This window comes from Melanerpes formicivorus, unplaced genomic scaffold (genome assembly GCF_026170545.1).
Source record: "Melanerpes formicivorus ecotype bairdi unplaced genomic scaffold, bMelFor1.0.p_v2 SCAF_5, whole genome shotgun sequence".
NCBI classification, from domain to species: Eukaryota; Metazoa; Chordata; class Aves; order Piciformes; family Picidae; genus Melanerpes; species Melanerpes formicivorus.
This window is the reverse complement of record NW_027142357.1, coordinates 36,827,330-36,847,031: the sequence shown is the minus strand read 5'-3', so window position 1 is coordinate 36,847,031 and position 19,702 is coordinate 36,827,330. Positions and strand designations below refer to the sequence as shown.

Here is a 19,702-nt window from a genome sequence, read left to right as displayed (position 1 = left end):
TTTCCTGATGATGGACTCAGTGCCCTCATCCAGATCATCAATAAAGATGTTAAAGAGCATGGGGCCCAGCAGAATCATTGCCTCCCCCCCAAAAAAAACGTTTAGTATTTGAAGTTTGGTGGTTCATGTGCAGAGTAGGGAGTTCTGTATTGTTATGGAAAAAGGTGTCTGACATGTGGATGCATTTTGCATTTCCTGCAGAGGAAGCTGTGTGTCAGTGCTGCTATCAGCATGTACAGGAGCCTGGCTTTGTGGAAGAACAGAGTGGCTGAGATAGTTTGATAGGAAATAGTTATTGGGAGAATACAAGAGAAATTGGGTCGGCTCTGCTTTATCTTGTGAAATAGTCCTTCCTTAGGGCAGCTCTTCCACCTTGATGGCGTGAAATCTGTTATCTGTTCACCTTTAGCCATGTGGTGTTGTGGTGTGTCAGATGGTTTGCCTTCTCGTCCTGGGCAAAGGGTCAGAATTCTCTGTGGCAGAGATGCAATAACAGTAAGCACTGTGGGTCTGTTTGTGTTCCTGTGTCTCAGCGTGCTTTACATGTGGGAGCAATATGCTCTAAGGTGGTGATTGCCTGCTGTGAGCAGCGTGTGCCCCTGTGCTCGGAGCAGTGTGGTTGCTGCTCATCACACACCCATGGCTGGACACCTGCTCTGGGCTGGTTTGTCATCCCACCTTACAGAGGAGCTGCCTGTGTACACCATGCTCCTGCTGGGCCTGCTGCAGATAGGTTTCAGTGCTCCCTAATCTGTCATGCAGCCAGGGGGCATTCCCAGGGTCAATAACCAAGGCTTCAGCCATGAAGTGCCGTGGTGCTGTTTACATGGGCTACTGAACCTTTGTCTCCTGGGGCTTTTTGTGCTGTTTTGTATCCTCTGGTTTAAAAAAAACCCCAACAAGCAGTGAATCCAGCCCAGCCACATGGTTCATGGTTGTGATAATTGTTTTTCTTTCTGCAGCTCTACTGAGAAGTCATTTCCCTGGAGATCATCAGGTATTACCTTTTATGTGTCCATTTTGATTCTAAGCCTCCCACAGCTTTATTTTCTTGGCATTCCTGTCTTGCTTTCAAGTGAACTGAGTACTCACAGCAATGCTTGGGTTTGTTTTGTTCAAGTGTCTTTTCTGAAGCATAACATTAATGCCCTCTTCCTTGCTCCTGAAGAGACTTGGGTGCTCCTCTGTTACTATAAGAAGTTGGTTTGCCTTAGAGGCAGTTGCAGGTACTTGCCTTGCACCTTTCTGTGCCTTTGTGTGAGCCTGAGTACAGCTTGGTGTACTGGGTCTCCTTTGCAATTAACTCCCCAAAAGAACTTCCCCCTTGGCAGGTAAGGGTCATAAAACCCCACTGAATCTTGGAAGCTTAAATGCTGACTTTTCTTTTTACAGCTATTCTTACTTCACTGAGAACATCTCCAATAAGTGAAGGTTTTCCTGAGAGTGCTTTTTTTCTGGTGTTCTGTCTTAGAATAGCTTGAACTTTTATCCCTAAGCGAGAAACATTTGTTTTGTAGTAGCTCTGTATCTCCTCCTGGGTGCGTTGGGTGGAATAGCTTAACAGTGACATTCAGGTGCCTGTTGAGATAATCCAACCTGTCCTTCACAGATCAGAGCATTTCCTTCCTCAGAGGGTTTGCATCAGTTAAAATATTCAATATTGCAGAGTCAGTCTTCTGAGCAGTGCCATCCCTTCAGAGCAAGGCAGAAGTCAACGTGTCAAACCACACACCAGGACCAGGAGCAGGACCTAGGCTCCCTGCAAACTGCTTATTGCCCTGGATTGTGCTTCTCTATGTCTATCACATCCTCTTGGCAGAATGCCACCTGAAGCAAAACTGGTCTCATGTCATCAAAATGCACCTGGCATTTTTGGTAGCTTCTTAGGAGCATGACTAACCAAGTTCTGCATAGTGCTAATAGCATGTCTCTGTATGGGGACTCATGCAGCTTGAAGAGCTGTCCAGGCCATGCTGTACAGAGAATAACACTGCCTGCTTATCTGCTGCTTCACTCAGGCCTGTTCAGAGTTCTCACTATTTTATCAGGAACAGTGTGGCCAGCAGGAGCAGGGAAGTCATTCTGCCCTAGACTCAGCACTGGTTAGGCCACACCTTCAGTCCTGTGTCCAGTTCTGGGTCCCTCCATATAGGAAGGATGTTGGCTTGCTGGAGCATGTCCAGAGAAGGGCAACAAAGCTGGGGAGGGGCTTGGAGCACAGCCCTGTGAGGAGAGGCTGAGGGAGCTGGGGTTGATTAGCCTGGAGAAGAGGAGGCTCAGGGGCAACCTTATTGCTGTCTACTACTCCCTGAAGGGAGGTTGTAGCCAGGTAGGGGTTGGTCTCTTCTCCCAGTCAACCAGCACCTGAACAAGAGGACACAGTCTCAAGCTGCACCAGGGGAGGTTTAAACTGGGTGTTAGGATGAAGTTCTTCATAAAAAGAGTGATTACCCATTGGAATGTGCTGCCTGGGGAGGTGGTGGAGTCACCATCACTGGAGGTGTTCAGGAGGAGACTGGATGGGGTGCTTGGTGCCATGGTTTAGTTGATTAGATGGTGTTGGGTGATAGGTTGGACTCGATGATCTCAAAGGTCTTTTCCAACCTGGTTAATTCTGATAATAACTTCTAATAACTTACTCTACTTTACTTTCCCTTCCTGTTTTTTGTTTTCTTTAGACACCAGGCTCCTCAATGTGTGTGTAATCATATTTACATTTGTCAGGTGCCACCATGGCACTGCCTCAGCTGAGCTGAGGCACAGTGGCTCTCATCCCTTCTTTGGGATCTAATCTCAGCAGCCCACTTGTCTTGGCATTTAAATATTGCCAGTCAGAGTGGTGCTTTTCAGGGGTTCTGTTTAATGGTGTTTTCAAACAGAAGCCCAATTTGTTCAAGCAATTGAGGAGCTGTATTTGTCTTATTCTTTCAATGCAAACCTTCTTTTTGGTGTTTTTTTTAAATCACATCATTTCCCCTTGCTCTGTAATGTTCCAGTGACATTTTACAAGTGTTAAAGACACCTTCTGAGAGATCTCAGACATTGTTCCACTGATTTCTCTCATCCAATTGCTTTCCATTCCCTTATTTCCTCCTCAATACATCCTGCCTCGGCTATTGCTTGGGTTTCACCTTGACTTTTTCTACTAGTTCTTCTCTTGGCTTTTTTTTTCCCTGCAGCTCATATTTCTATTTTATTCTTTAATTCTCTCCTCACAGAATTTTAAGGGCTGGAAGGGACCTTGAAAGATCATCCAGTCCAACCCCCCTGCCAGAGCAGAGTCACCTAGGATCACACAGGAATGCATCCAGTTGGGTTTTGAATATCTCTAGAGAAGGAGACTCCACAACCCCCCCTGGGCAGCCTATTGCAGTGTTCCATCACCCTCACAGTGGAAAAAGTTTTCCTCTTGTTTCCATGGAACTTCCTATGCCTCAGCTTCCACCCATTGCCCCTTGTCCTGTCATTGGGCATCACCCAGCAGAGCCTGGCTCCAGCCTCTGGGCACTCACCCTTTACATACTTATAAACATGAATGTGGCAGTTGTAGGCTATGCCTTTCAAATTTATCTGCAACCCACCATAATGAATGAGGTCACCTTCAGTCTCCTCCGAGCCAAAGAGCCCCAGCTCCCTCAGTCTCTCCTCCTAAGGAAGCTGTTCCACTCCCTTAACCATTTCCGTGGCTCTGCGCTGGACTCTGATTTCAAACAGTTCCCTGAGGTCCTTTTTGAGCTGAGGGGCCCAGAATGGGACCCAATATTCCACTCTCCTCCTATCTGTGTGTGCCTGTTCTTTAGAAATCTCCTCTGCACATCCCTCCTAAGGAGTCACTTAATACACAGCAACAAACCCTATCTCTCCTTAGTACACCAGGCATCAATGTAAATGCAGATGTCTGCTTGGCACACCTTTGTATCCAAAGCAAGGCTTTTCTGGGGCAGTTACTCAGAAAGAGGTGTGTTGGGAAATGTACCTTTTGTGCTTAGAACTTCCTGATGTGCATCTTCATTGAATATTTACATTTCTGTCACAATTATGGGAGGTGTGCAGGTTTTACCTCCTCATAGCTTCACTCTTGAGCTGTGTTTTGAGGAAGTGTTCTTAGGAAAAAAAAGTTATTAGAATTAACCAGGTTGGAAAAGACCTTGGAGATCAAGTCCAACCCATCACCCAACACCATCTAATCAACTAAACCATGGCACCAAGTGCCTCAGCCAGGCTCTTCCTAAACACCTCCAGTGATGGTGACTCCACCACCTCCCTGGGCAGCACATTCCAATGGCCAATCTCTCTGTCTATGAAGAACTTCTTCCTAACATCCAGCCTAAACCTCCCCTGGCACAGCTTGAGACTGTGTCCTCTTGTTCTGGTGTTGGTTGCCTGGGAGAAGAGATCAACCCCCTCCTGGCTACAACCTCCCTTCAAGTAGCTGTAGAGAGCAATAAGGTCTCCCCTGAGCCTCCTCTTCTCCAGGCTGAGCAACCCCAGCTCCCTCAGCCTCTCCTCACAGGGCTGTGCTCCAAACCCCTCCCCAGCTTTGTTGCCCTTCTCTGGACACCTTCCAGCAACTCAACATCTTTCCTAAGCTGAGGGGCCCAGCACTGGACACAGGACTCCAGGTGTGGCCTATCCAGTGCTGAGTACAGGGGTACAATGGTGCTCCTGCTGGCCACACTGTTCCTGATGCAGGCCCGGATGCCATTGGCCTTCTTGGCCACCTGGGCACACTGCTGGCTCATGTTCAGCTGCTCACTGGATGTTGCTTTTGCCAACTGCTCTCTGAAAAACACTGAAGTTCTTGAGGAATGGGGGGAAAAAAAACCCAACCCTCCTCAAATCACCTTCTTTTTTTCCTGACTGTTGATAGCAGTTTATATCAAGAAAGCTTCAGGAGGTGATGTGAGAAGATGTGGCCATAGCTGTAATTGCTTTCTGCATCAGTAGAATTATGCAGAATTTTAAACAGAGAAATAAAATTGATGTTGTTCTCACAGATGCTTATAAATAGAATATTTGCTCAGCAACTGCCTATAAACAGGCTGCTATTTGATGCAGGGCACTCTCCTCATGATTTATAGTAGCAGAGAGACAGAAAGAGAACAATTGCTTGCATTGTGCATTCTTGCCTTTGTTAGAGAGCCCAAACAATCTATTTTTTAGCAGTGTGAAAGCATTTGCTTGGTGGCCAATGTGTGATGGGAGCGAGGTTTGGTTCAGGGCTCTGTCTCGGGAACATCTGTACAGCACTGCACAATTGAGCTTCAGTCTGCCTCTGTCTTTCTCCCCAAAATGATCATTTGCCAGTTTGACATTGATTTAGCATCATGTAATCTCAAGTAACTAAAATAACAGGGCTTTGTGGTATCTGAACAGAACAGCTTGAAGATTAAACGATGGGGGCTGAATATAGCTATCATTTAAGCGACCCAGTCCCCACGAGCGTTTGATGCTGCAGAGCAGGCAGCACCTGCTGGGAGCTGCACCGAGCTGTGTGACCCAGGCAGTGCCCCAGAGCCTGTGAGGTGCTCTAAGCTCAGTGTTGGCTCCCTGTGCCATTTCTAGGCATGCCCACGGCGAGATTGGTGGCAGTGCTGCAACCCTGCTGATTAAATCTTCATTAAGTTTGGACATAACACTCCCATTACAGGGAATTAATTGGCATCAAGTTTTACTAGATGGCTTTGACCTAAGATTGTATTGCTGGTGCAGAACTGTGATAACTTGCCTGTAATTTCTATCATCCATTGATCTGTAATAGGTTTTTCCCTTTTTAATCTGGCATTTGAGTCATGCTCAGACATTTCAATTAACAAGTAACATTTTCAGTGTGAGTGTTCTGATATGGCTGATCATACAAAGAGTGAGACAGCAGCAATTTGTGGACACCTGTAGGTGAAAAACCAGAGTATTTCTTCACAGCTTTGTAGGTACAAACACTCTGGGTCTTGGCTTGTGTCCTCATCATTGCCCTTTTCCCCCCAGCCTATGTTTGACTTTGTTCTTTCTTTGTGAACGGTGTTGTGATTCTTCCCTTGCATGTGGTGACACTTTGCTGTCTGTAGAGTTCAACCAACGTCCTTAGAAGGGAAGTTAGCTCTAGGGTTGTTAAAATGTGGATATGTTTGGATAGTGGCACACAAAGTGAAAAAGGTATAAGATGTACAGCAGCCTCTGGTGGTGGTACACCAAGAGGGAGGGAATTCAGCTCAACCTTTTATAATTATAATAACAATAATAAACCAGGTTGGAAGAGACCTTCAAGATCATTGTGTCCAACCCATCAACCAATCCACCCCACCTAAACAACCAACCCATGGCACCAAGCACCCCATCAAGTCTCCTCCTGAACACCTCCAGTGATGGTGACTCCACCACCTCCCCAGGCAGCCCATTCCAATGGGCAATCACTCTCTCTGTAGAGAACTTCTTCCTAACATCCAACCTAAACCTCCCCTGGCACAGCCTGAGACTGTGTCCTCTTGTTCTGGTGCTGGTTGCCTGGTAGAAGAGACCAACCTCTGCCTGTCTCCAATTTCCCTTCAGGTAGTTGTAGAGAGCAATAAGGTCACCCCTGAGTCTCCTCCTCTCCAGGCTAAGCAACCCCAGCTCCCTCAGTCTTTCCTCATAGGGCTTGTGTTCCAAACTCCTCACCAACTTTGTTGCCCTTCTCTGGACTCATTCCAGCAAGTCAACTTCCTCCCTAAACTGAGGGGCCCTTGAGGTTATTGCCCTTCAGACAACTGGTAGCTGCCCCCTGTGCACAAGGTTTTTACTCTCCCAAGCATGCTTGCTAGGTAATCAGGTACATTTTTCATTAAACTAGGCTGGAACATATATTGGAAAACTTGGAATTGTAAAACTACAACCAGACTAGAGGAAAGAAGATTCTCAGCTGTTCATGTTCTCTCCCTTTCGTCTGGTAGCTGCCTACCAGCAGGCTCTGTTTGTGTTCCAAGTCCTTCGTTAGCATGCGTGAGAAAATATCCATGAGTGAGTCTGCAGGAAGCTGACATGTGAAATGTTTGGTTTATCTGATGAACTTGTTCTTTCAGATCCCCAGACCACCAGTGTGCACAAACCCCAAGTGTCAGAGAGCATTCACACCAATGCCTATGACATTAGGACCGAACCAGAGCAAGGGAGCCTCTACTCACCCGAGCAGACGTCTCTCCATGAAAGTGAGGGTCTGTTGTGTGCTCTTTAAATATTAGAATCTCTTTCTGCATTGCCTGTCTGACAATGTCATGCAGTTGTGAGTGCTGCAGAAAATAACTTGTTTGATGCTTTTGTTCTTATGCTGGCTTCCTGTCCGCAGGGTCTGTAGGCAACTCGAGAAGCTCCACACAGATGAACTCTTACTCTGACAGCGGGTACCAGGAAGTAAGCAGTTTCCATAACAGCCAGAACTTGAGCAAATCAGAAAGCAGACAGCAGCATTCCCTAATTGGAACCACTAATAACCATTTGGTGAGGAGCTCACGAGCTGAAGGGCAGGCATCAGTCCAGGTATGCCCAGAACCATGCACTTCACCTCTGCCTGGAGCTCATCTATAGAGACAACAGTTGTGTAGCTGGACCTTCTTGTTTATGGGCTGCAATTAACATTAAGGAACTGGCACCTTTATCTAGCACCTTCACTGGTTCATAGCAGAAATGGATGGCAGCTGAGAGAGATCTGTTTGCTGAAATCACTGAGGCTAAAATTAAGTAAAACTCGTGAGGTCTGCTGAGTGCAGGGCATGCTGCCAGTGTAATGTCAAGAGAGCATCACCCACCCAAAATCCAGTTGTGGTTTTTGGGAAAGGCTCCTAGAATGTAGCCTGTACGCAAGCATAGTGCTTAGAGCAGGGTGAGATTTGTGCTCCTCTACCTTTTAGAATTTAGAATAAACCAGGTTGGAAGAGATCCTCAAGATCATCGCGTCCAACCCGTCAACCAATCCAACCCACCTAAACAACTAACCCGTGGCACCAAGCACCCCATCAAGTCTCCTCCTGAAAACTTCCTGGCTTTTTTCATCTCCTTTCTCATTAGTCAGAGTGATATTAAGGCAGTAACTAACAAAGCTTTGTTAGCTTAGACTGGAGCTTTGCATTCCTGTCCCTGAATTTCCAAATGTGGTTGGTTAGTGAGGAAGGAAAGCATAGGTGCTTATTAACAGAGAAAGGCAAATCAGGATGGGAAAGGGATGGGTTTACAAAGGTAGATTGCCATTTCATATCCTAGAATCACAGAATGCTTTGAGTTGGAAGGGACCCTACAGATCAGCTAGTTCCAACCCCTTGCCATGGGCAGGGACACCTCCCACTAGACCAGGTTGCTCAAGGCCTCATCCGACCTGACCTTGGACACTGCCAGGCTTGGAGCCTCCACAGCTTCTCTGGGCAGCCCGTCCCATGAGGGTGGTGAGGCACTTAAGTAATATATGTTGAGATTAGTGAGGAAGGTTGTTGTGTAGGAAAACCTGAAAGAACTCTGTTCAAGGCAAAAGTCACTCCTCATCTGCATGTATGTGTTGTTAATTTGTGTGCATTCCTCTTGGCTTCCCTGGCTGTCAGGAGAGAAGTGCCCACTGCCTGCCCAGAGGACAGTGCTAACGCATGCCTTTGCCTTTGACAGCCCTCAGTTGGTACCAACCGAGTCATGAGGCGCGTCAGCTCGGTGCCATCCCGAGCACAGTCCCCCTCCTACATGGTCGGCACGGGAGTCTCCCCTTCCAGGGGGTCGCTGCGGGCGTCCCTGAGCAGCAACTATGGCTCTCCATCAGCCGCCGAGCAGAGGTCCCTCCCTTCTCACCCCTACTCCTCCACGACGCTGCCGGCACCACGAGCGGCATCGCCCTACGCCGCCCAGAGACCCGCATCCCCCGGCACCGTGCGGCGTGTCGGCTCCGTCACCTCCCGCCCGTCCGCCAACCCCAACGGCAGCGCTGCCCAGTACCAGCCCTCTGGCAGGGTCGGCTCCCCTCTGGCCCTCGCTGACGTACAAACCAGAGTGGCTTCTCCATCCCAGACGCAGCTGGGGTCCTCCTCCCCCAAGCGCTCTGGCATGACCGCGGTGCCGCAGCACCTGGGTGCCACGCTGCAGAGGACGCTGCATGACGTGGAGCAGTACGGGCAGCAGTATGAGATCTACGAGAGGATGGTGCCACCGCGCCCAGACAGCCTCACAGGTTAGTAACCAGGTAAAGACACAGCCCCTGGTGCAGTGCTTACTTATGAGTGAAACTGGGGCCGCGTTGTGGGGGTGGCTGTTAGGTCAGCTGGGAATCCCAAAGTCAAGCACTGTGTATCAGTCATGCCAGAAGTTCTTCCTCTTCTGTTGCTAGATTGTGAGCTGTGTGTTACACTATGTTGTGTGTTTGAAGTGGCCAAGTGAAATTCTGAGTCCTCCAAACAGAGGCATTTCAGTGGTTTTGAAGACAAAAATAAAACCTTCCCTAGGAGGACAGGCTGAGAGAGTTGGGGTTGCTTAGCCTGGAGAAGAGAAGGCTCCAGGGAGACCTTAGAGCAGCTTTCTAGGATTTGCATGGAGCTACAGGAGAACTCAAGAGGGACTTTTACAAAGGCATGGAGTGACAACACACAAGGGGTGATGGCTTCAAACTGGAAGAAAGTGGTTTGAGATTAGACATGAGGAGGAAATTCTTCCCCATGAGGGTGGTGAGTTGCTGGAACAGGTAGCCCATAGAATTTGTGAAGGCTTCAAGCCTAGGAGTGTTCATTGCCGGGTCGGATGAGGCCTTGAGCAACCTGGTCTATCACTGCCCATGGCAGGGGATTGGAAGTAGGTGATCTTTAGGTCCCTTCCAACTCAAACCATTCTAGGAGTCTAAAATTAAAGAGAATTTTCCTGAGAGTGTAATACTCAAACCCCAAGTTGCTGTAGGTGGCAGAAGTGTTAGGTGGTGATTCTATAATAAAGCAAGCTGGACAATCAACATGGATTTGCCTTGTGTGTTGCTTACTGTGAGCAGCTGAAGGCTTGTTCAGCACTTAGCTACCTAAAGGTTCAGCCTAGGAGAAGGTCAGCTGGGAGCCAGTAAGGCAGTGGAAGAGATCCAGAAGTGTGGGACATGAGGGAGGAGTGATGAAACACAGCAGTCAGTGAATTTCAGTGTGAATCATTGCCTATTGGATAGGTCTTTATAACTTTAGGTGTAACTGATGCCTTGTCTTGGCTGAAAGGTGGAGGCGTGACAGCGTTGCTCTCTATAACTGATACAGGCCATGGACACATTTCCTTCCTCTTGCTTGCAGGCCTGAGGAGCTCCTACGCCAGCCAGCACAGCCAGCTGGGCCAGGAGCTGCGCTCAGCTGTGTCTCCAGACCTGCACATCACCCCCATCTACGAAGGCAGGACCTACTACAGCCCCCTGTACCGCAGCCCCAACCACGGGGCCGTGGAGCTGCACCAGGGCTCTCAGTCAGCCTTATACCGCACGGGCTCAGGTGGGTGAGGGGCTTCTGAAGCCCTGCTCTGTCTGTGCCACACAGTCATCCTTCACTTACTCACCTCTTCCTCAACAGAGATGTGTCATGCCCCTTGAAAAGGGTAAGCTAGAGGTTAGAAATTGATGGAGGGGGAAACTAGGTTGGAAGGACTTAAAATAACCCTTTAGTAGTTCTTGCAAGCAACACTTGGGGCTATGCATCAGTGTCAGCTTAGGGTCAGGATGTTTTCAGTTTGGATATTGCACGCTCAGGTACCTCCAAGCAAAGCATCTTTCATGACACCACAAATTGAGTGCTTCATCCTGCACTTTCTGTGCATCCTTCTCCTGCAAACTGAGGTTGTTCATCCTTGTTTGTTCACCTTTCAGTGCAGCCAGGTGATAGCTTGCAAGCTTAAACTACCTACCGCAGCCCTCACCGTAACAATCCTGCCTTTACCCAACTCCTCAGCAAAGGGTGATGTGAAAATGCTCTCTCTGTAGACCTTGTATTGAAACTGAGACATTTCTGTAGCATTTCATAGGGCTGCTACTCCTGTGTTCTGAAGTGGCACAGGCATGAGACGAGTGGTGGCACTGACTCTGTTAGGGGGCATGGAGTGCTTGTCGCAGAGCAGTTTGGCCTCTAAGGTTGGTTAGGGATTGGTATAGAGGAGTAACTTACAAACCCCCAAAATACTGGAGTGATTTAACTAGCTCTCTAGACATTTGTAGAGAAGTGTCCCTGTCACATTTTCACACAAGTGACAGCTGCTTTCTAGTGGTTTGGGGTTGGTTTTTTACTATAACTGCCATCCAAAAGTGTTGGTATTGTTGAAGGAGGTTTTGAATCCCTTCTGTGTTCTACAACGCAAAATAAACGGAGTTTGTCAAGGTGTGCCAGTGAGGAAATACAACTAGGAACTGGAGTTGTCTTTTTATTGCTCTCAGTACTACCACTTGCCCTGGAAGAGCAAAAGAGCACAAGAGCTCAGTTAGGTCGGTCTGGTGGGTTGAAGTCACCCCCCTGCTAATTCGAGAGAATTACCCCCCAAAATAAAATTGCCAGGCTGGCTCAGTGGGATGGAAGCAAATGAGGCTACGTTGACAAGCAGGCTACAGTCTAGAAACAGGAAATGCAGTGAATATGTACAAAATAATCAATATTGCATTGTATTTACAATTTACAGACGGCACAAGAGCCCTCCTGGACAAAACCAGGGGGTTAGCAATAGCCTCCCCCTCTCTGCCACCTTGCCCCCTGTACAAGGGAAAAGAGAAGAGAACAGCAGAGAGTAGCTTGTTAGTACTTGGCCACAAGAAGATCACAGCCAAGCTCAGCAACAGCCAAGCAGAAGCTACCAGCTAGCATCAGCTAGAGCAAAGCAGAAGAGTTTATACAACTAACTTTATGTTAGTTAGCAAACCACTGGGATTGTTTGGACCTTGTCATTACTTTCCCTTTACATCCAATGGTAACTTACTGACATTCCACCACTTTCTACTCAAGGTCTGTGGAAAATTTCCTAGGCCTCAGCCTAAAACTGCCACAGTCAGGAAGATCCATGCCCATGGGTTTGAAACAATCAGCTCCGTCTGTGAGGTTGTCCTCTTGTTAGCTTTGTGGCAGGGGCAATGCAGCTGTACTTGGGAAAGGAAAGCACCACAAAGTGCATCCAGATTACTTCTCTCTCCTTTTCAATACAGCTGGCACATCGCTGTTAGTGTTGGGAACTGGGCTTTGTTATGAACCTTGAAAACATTTTGCATCCTGATTTCTGCTTGATGCACAAGCCGCTTCTCTTACTGTAAGCACTCGCTGGGACAAGCTGAGGCAGAAGCCTGCTTCCACCAGGCCTGGAGTTCTGTAACCTCAGCCTTCCCCCAGGCACTGGGTCCTTTCTCCTTCCGCTCTGGTGGACGCTGTGAGCTTAGCAAACTGTTTGCAGACCGATCTTTTGCCTTTGCTTTTGCTTTTTGCTTACCCTTTTGAGCACCTGTTGCCTCTTCTCTTCTCCAGACCACCTTTGTGACCTGGTTTGTTTTAATGCTGGTTTCACACTAGGAGTGGGCAACCTGCAGAGGTCCTGCAGCCAGCGCAGCACGCTGACCTACCAAAGGAACAACTACGGCCTGGGCAGCGCCGCGCCCTACGCCGAGCCCTACCGGACAGTGCAGTATCGGCTGTCCGAGGCCAGCTACGGCCGGCTGCAGCACGCCGCGCCTGCCGACGACGGCACCACGCGCTCCCCCTCCATCGACAGCATCCAGAAAGACCCCAGGCAAGTCCCTCCTCCTCCCCGGGGTCACACCTGTGAGCCCAGCACAGGAGCTTTCGCGCAGGCCTGGAGTCCGTGCGGTGGCACTTCCTGCCTGTTATCTGTGCGTCCTGCAATCACAGAATGCTCCAGGCTCCGGAAGGGACCTCCAGAGGTCATCCAGTCCGACCTCCCCACGGTCAGCAGGGACATCCCCAACTAGAGCAGGCTGCCCAGGGCCTCGTCGAGACTCACCTTGAATATCTCCAAGGATGGGACCTCAACCACCTCCCTGGGCAACCTGTTCCAGTGTTCCATCACCCTCATGGTGAAGAACTTCTTCCTAATATCCAATCTAAATCTGCTCTTCTCTAGTTTGAAGCCGTTGCCCCTTGTCCTGTCACCACAGGCCCTTGTAAACAGTCTCTCTCCATCCTTCCTGTAGCCCCCCTCAGGTACTGGAAGGCTGCTATCAGGTCTCCCTGGAGCCTCCTCTTCTCCAGGCTGAACACCCCCAGCTCCCTCGGCCTGTCCTTGTAGCAGAGGTGCTCCAACCCCCTGATCATTTTCATGGCCCTCTTCTGGACCCTCTCCATCAGCTCCTTCCTATATTGAGGGCTCCAGATCTGCACACAGTACTCCAGGTGAGATCTCACCAGAGCAAAGTGGTAGAACCACCTCTCTGGATCTGCTGGCAATGCATTTTTGATGCCATATCTGATGTAGGTGTCGAGGTCTGTACCTTTTGGAGCTCGAGTCCTGAATGCAGTCTGCTCACTGCAGGAAGAAGAGCAGCTTTTATGCATTCATTTTTTCTTCTCATGTAGGAGTTATTACAGGAAATAGTTGTAAGTAGTTACAAAACAGAGTTGTACCTGGAGCAGTTACATTTTAAGTAGTTACAAAACAGTTATAAACTTGCTGAGATATTCCTGAGCAGAGCAACCTGTGACATGCTGGTATGCTTTCTCTTTATGAGGTTGGGAATCAGAGTTGCAAAATTGGAAAGTGGAGAAGAGAAGGCTCCAGGGACACCTTAGAGCAGCCTTCCAGTACCTGAAGGGGGCTATAGGAGAGCTGGGGAGGGACTTTTTATAAGGTCTTGTAGTAATAGGATGAGGGGAAAATGGATTGAAGCTTGCAGAGGGGGCATTGAAACTGGATATTGGGAAGAAATTCTTGCCAGTGAAGGTGGTGAGACACTGGAATTGCACAGGGAGGTCATGGTTGCCCCCTCCCTGGAGGTGTTCAAGGCCAGGTTGGATGAGGCCTTGAGCAACCTGATCTCATGAAAGGTGTCCCTGGCTTGGAACTGGGTGATCCTTAAGGTCCCTTCCAACCCAAAGCATTCTCTGAATGTACAAAAGACCATGTTTGATTTATTGGAATGCACTTTGCCTGAGCAGCCTTGCTTACATTTCAGGGCAACATAAGCTTTAGAATGATGTACAAATGGACCATTCTGGAAGCAAATCCCATTCATCTTTTTTACATAGTCACTAGTTTGATGCTGTGAGTGCAGGTACTCAGTGTGGGCATGTGACAGGTGTGACTTTATCATTAACAGGTATTAGAGAGAGTGTACATTCAAAGCTTCTATGTTAAAATGGGAGGATCAAACCCCAGTCCAACACAGAGCTTGGAGGGGTTTCTGGTGCTCTGTCTTCAGCGTGGGGTGTGACTGCAAGAAATTCCAGTCTGTCCTCAGACTGCCAGCTCCCTCAGGCAGCTCCTGGACATAACCCTGCCTGTGAAAGAACCTTGCATGTTCCACTGGCTTGGGAAGAGCAGAAAGCAGAGCACCTTGGGCTGGAGGATACAGGCTCCATTTCAGACAGAAACATCAGGGTGTAGCATCCTTTGGGCTTCTCATCCTGTGGGAGGCTCGTGGCAGGATCCAGTGCTTCTCTAGTGCAGTCCTCTCAGACCAGGCCATTTGATAGCACTGCTGTAGAAGATGCGGTCTGGGGGGGACCACTCAGGATGCTGAAGGTTGCATTAGGATATCAGGTAGTGATAGGACTAGGGGGAATGGAATGAAGCTGAAGGTGGGGAGATTCAGGCTGGAGGTGAGGAGGAGGTTCTTCCCCATGAGAGTGGTGAAGCCCTGGAATGGGTTGTCCAGGGAGGTGGTTGGGGCGCCATCCCCGGAAGTGTCTAAGACCAGGCTGGATGAGGTCTTCTTTTTTAGGGGAGGTTTAGGTTGGATGTTAGGAAGAAGTTCTATACAGAAAGAGTGATTACCCATTGGAATGGGCTGCCCAAGGAGGTGGTGGAGTCGCTGTCATTGGAGGTTTTCAGGAGGAGACTTGATGGGGTGCTTGGTGCCATGGGTTAGTTGTTTAGGTGGGTTGGATTGGTTGATGGGTTGGACGTGATGATCTTGAAGGTCTCTTCCAACCTGGTTTGGTTAATTAGGCCCTGGCCAGCCTGATCTAGTGTGAGGTGTCCCTGCCCATGGCAGGGGGGTTGGAACTAGATGATCCTTGTGGTCCCTTCCAACCCTGACTGATACTATGATACTATGATTAGAAAGGCCCTTGTGGCTAAGGTCTTCCTATCCTTGGTGTGAAGAAATCCCCACTGGGCTGCTGAGCCTCCCCTTGTTGTGAGGGAGGCCTGGCTGGCCAAGCCAACATTCACCTTTTAGTAGCTCCCCAAACACTGCTCTGGCAACTGCCTTTTCCTTTAACATTTGCTTGCATTTTTGAACATGGGACAACTTAGATATTACCTTCTCCCCCGCCTCCAGTCTTGGTTTGCAGCCAGAAGACAGCCCAGCAGGTGTTAATGAGTATTTCCAAATCTGTGAATTGGGCATGGATATGGGTGATGGCTTCTTCAGGGTTTGTCCACACAAAATCATTATGTTTCATGAAGGAAGATAGGATTTTAATGATTATAAGAGTACAGTCCCTGAGTGACTCCAGTTATGCAAATGTCCTGCATCTGATAATGATGAAACTTCAGGCTGTGCAGCTTCTGTTGAAGTAGGACTTGCTTCAGAGTAGGAAAAACATTGAGCACTGAGGAAAAAGTGTGTGGCAGAGCCCCCCTGAGCAGCACTGTTGTATCTGTTGCAGGATACTTGGGGAGTTTGGGGAGACTTCTGTAGGGGTGCAGTGTTTGAGTCGGCATCCCCTTAGTGTCTGTATATATTTGTGTGCTCACCAACCAGCCAACCTAACTGAAGAACATAGGATATGAAATGTCCTTTTCCAATGGGAAGACCAAAAAGTGATGTGACTCAGCTGTTCCAATGTACCTCCTTTTAACTACTGGCCCTGATGGTGCAGGGCGAACGCGGGGCTGGTGCGGAGCGAACACGGGGCTGGTGCGGAGCGAACGCGGGGCTGGTGCGGCGCGAACGCGGGGCTGGTGCAGCGTGAACCCAGGGCTGGTGCAGAGCGAACGCAGGGCTGAACGCCTGAGATGCTGCAGCAGTGCTGCTCAGTTAAGTAGCCAGACACTTGTGACTAACACTTTCTCTTGAATGTGTTCTCCAACCAAGGGAGTTTGCCTGGCGAGACCCAGAGCTGCCTGAGGTCATTCACATGCTCCAGCACCAGTTCCCATCGGTGCAGGCCAACGCCGCTGCCTACCTCCAGCACCTCTGCTTTGGGGATAACAAAGTGAAGACGGAGGTATGGTTGGGGTGCCTTTCTGTTCTGGGGATCCAGGAGGCCAACTAGGCCTCTCACCTCTTGGGGGGGTTTCATCACAACATGATACTTTAGCCCCTTCTGTGGTTCTGTCTGTACCTGGGTGGATCTAATTGCACACAGATTTTTTGCCTGTCAATGAGGGGCTGCAAGGAAACTATATGAAGATATTTTGCATTCAAGTGGTGTAATCAGGCTGAGCTGCAATGTGTCTGCCAGAGCCTGGCTTTGTGTAACCTGTTGATGAGTGGAGCAAAGGAAAATAAGAATTCTGGAAGGCTTTTCACTGGTTTTGGTCAAGATCAAGTATTATAGGGCATGAGTGAGCTGTCAAGCAAAGGAGAGAAATCCAGGCCTGGAAGTGTACAGAGGGCAGTATTTGTGTCAGTAAGATCTGGAGGAAGGACACATCTGAGGGAAAATGCAGCTTGTTGTTAGTGTTTTTCAGCAACTGCCTGTGTTTGAAGAGCTGCTCTTTATGCAGAGTGGCTTTGAGCTGTTGATTCCAAGGACACCTCGTTGCAGATCTCCCTGCTGTGACTGCAGGAGGGGGCTTGGACTAGATAACCTTTAAGGGTCCCTTCCAACCCACTGCATTGTATGATTCTATGAATTGGCTTTTCCATCCATACCATACCCTTGTGTTACCTGCTTGTCATGGTTTAAGTGAATGTTATTCATGATATTAAGTTGTTGGTGCAGCTTTCATAAGCAGATAGCCCAACACAATTCAATCACTGGAGGGTGGATGGAAAGATGGTGTTGGTTGGGGTGTTCTGGTAAAGATCACAGCAGTAACAGGGTGTGGACACACCTATGAGGTGATCATTCTATTTTATAAGGGGTAGGACAGCTTCTTTAGGGGTTCTTGGGATGTTGTCTGTCTGTTATCTGTCTGCACATGCTCCTCTGGGGGAGATCCTGTGTTTCTTCCCTGTCCCCTTTTTCATGATTGCAGAATGTGCTTTGAAATGGTGGGATCTCTACTGTAACCTTTTCAAACAGCCAGAAAGCAGAGTTTGGACATGCTGCTAACTTCTGTGGCCTGGCTGAAGTGATATCTCAGTTGTTTACCTTGCCTAGCACTCCAAATGTTGGGTATGTTTTTCAGTCAGGTCAGGTGTGAAGGTTTATAGACAGCAGATAATCAAACTCATTAAACCTCACCCAAAGGAAAAGGTCTTGGTTGTGGTTTAGAAGACAGGAGTCACTACAGTGGTCAGAGAGGCAGCTGTAAACAAAGCCTGCCTCCCACTTAGTGTGTGGAATTTTGGAACAGAGAACTTCTCCTTTCCTAGGGGAACAGATTTATGTACTGGCAGCTACTTCTTTCAAATGGGAATGATCAGCTGCTAGACATTCTTAGGATGCTAGGACAGAAAGAATGCAGCTGTCTGGCTTCTCAGAGCAAAGAGTATCACTTCACTTTTGGGATAGCCATGTCCCTGCTGGTGATGAGGATCCCTGCTGTAAGAAGGACATCCCTCAAGTCAGGGTGGCAGGGAGGCACCAGCCTGTCCTTGCCAAGAGGGAAGTGGCCACTCACGTTCCCTTCACAGCAGAAGCCAGCACAAGAAATGGTTTGGAGCAGGAAAGGATCATCAACGTTTCAGTGCCAAATGCTTTGAAGGCAGCTTTTGTGTTTTATTTGAATTCATTGCTTTATTGCTGTGGTATAGAGCAGATTAATTTGCTGGGCACTAAAAGATTTTAAAAGCCCATCAAAATTAAGTGGAGTGCTTGCATTGCCAAAACCTAAAGGTAAGCACAAGAATCTGCTTGCTGGGGGCAGAATCTTTACTATGAAAGTGCACAGAGTGAATAAATCACACTTCCAGGTAAGGGATGTGTCTGTAAATGCATGCAGTGCTGAGACACTAATTCATGAACATAGCATTTCACAGGAATTCTGCTTTTAAAATGATGACTCCCTAAGCTACAGCTCTTAAGAGTAGATTTCTAGTCCAGCTTGAATTTGAATTACAGGCACAAAGCTCAGTTTGGGATATAGGTAGAATAAACAACAAAGCTGGTTTTATCTCTCGTAACTTGTACCTGTGCTCTGGCTGTGCGGTGTTTGATGTGTGGTGGTGTCAAACAAGAGGGAGATGTAACTGCAAAGCACACACAAATGGCTCCATGCCCAGCAGCCTCTTTAGCAGGGTGTGAGTGGCTGCAGGGGTTTCAGTGCAGTGTGACAACCAAGTTGGGAAGATTTACCAACAACATTTCTGCCTGAAGTGGAGTGGAACATTCTTGTTTTAGCAAAAACCAAGAGCCTTTTAAATCTGTAGGGCAAAGAGGCTGAAACAGACAGGTGCTGATGTTCCCCATTTTCTAGGTGTGCAGGCTTGGAGGCATCAAGCACCTGGTTGACCTCTTGGATCACCGAGTCCTGGAAGTTCAGAAGAACGCTTGTGGTGCTCTGAGGAACCTTGTTTATGGGAAGTCCACCGATGAGAACAAGATAGCGATGAAGAACGTTGGGGGGATACCTGCCCTCCTGCGGTTGCTGAGGAAATCTGTGGATGCTGAAGTAAAAGAGCTTGTCACAGGTGAGTTTTGGATGGAAACAGACAAGGTGGCTATCACACAGGTGGCTTTGCTGAAGGGGACAAGCCTGGAGCAACAGGCAAGTGCCTGGGAGGGGCTATATCCGCTGGGTTTCCACTTGTGCGCTGGGCTGCAAAATCACTCCTTTCACTGACAGGGTGAGCACAGGAGTGCAGATCCACTGGGAGGAGGGAATTGAGGTGGCTGCATCAAAGCTCCATTTAGGGTAAATGTTCCCCCGGGATGACTCTCCTACCTGCACAGCTAGGCCTTGGACAGGGACTTCTTTCCTGATTCTTGACGTTTGTTTGGGTACAGGCTGTTGTTTTTATTGTCTGCTGACAACAGCTGAAATAAGATCTTGCAGAATTCGTAAGGTGGACCCAAACTATGTAAATGTAAATTCAAGCACAGACAGAAAATTCCAAGTATGCCAATTACAGAAGCAGCTCCTGCCCAGCCTGTGGTAGAGCCATGGCCTGTGGCTGTGTACCATACCATTGGTCTCATGAGGATGAGACAGCAGGTGTAGCTCAGAAGTCATCAACCTGCTTGGCCCTTGGTGAAGACAGAAAGAGCAGAACTGATGATTTGCAGCTCTGCCATGTGAAGGAGCTTTGTTTCCATCCAAACAAGGTGGATTTGTTGGGCACTGCACACGAAGACACACTGTACAAGAAGGACATTGAGACACTTGAATGTGTCCAGGGAAGGGCAACAAGGCTGAGGAGAGGCCTTGAGCACAAGCCCTATGAGGAGAGGCTGAGGGAGCTGGGGTTGTTTAGCCTGGAGAA

General features: G+C 48.5%; 1 protein-coding gene across 4 annotated transcripts in view; it reads left to right on the top strand.

The window, feature by feature from the left end:
• The window catches only part of PKP4 (plakophilin 4), a 98,320-nt gene that overhangs the window by 59,936 nt on the left and 18,682 nt on the right, over positions 1-19,702 (top strand). The window contains exons 4-11 of one of the 4 annotated variants that reach the window (XM_068139188.1): positions 963-997; positions 7,056-7,181; positions 7,319-7,383; positions 8,623-9,175; positions 10,263-10,454; positions 12,501-12,717; positions 16,205-16,337; positions 18,697-18,910. In XM_068139188.1, coding sequence (XP_067995289.1) covers positions 963-997; positions 7,056-7,181; positions 7,319-7,383; positions 8,623-9,175; positions 10,263-10,454; positions 12,501-12,717; positions 16,205-16,337; positions 18,697-18,910 — 1,535 coding nt within the window. Of the gene's footprint in view, positions 1-962; positions 998-7,055; positions 7,188-7,318; positions 7,510-8,622; positions 9,176-10,262; positions 10,455-12,500; positions 12,718-16,204; positions 16,338-18,696; positions 18,911-19,702 lie in introns of all 4 variants that reach the window. The other 3 variants (XM_068139187.1, XM_068139186.1, XM_068139185.1) reach the window with 3 other exon arrangements.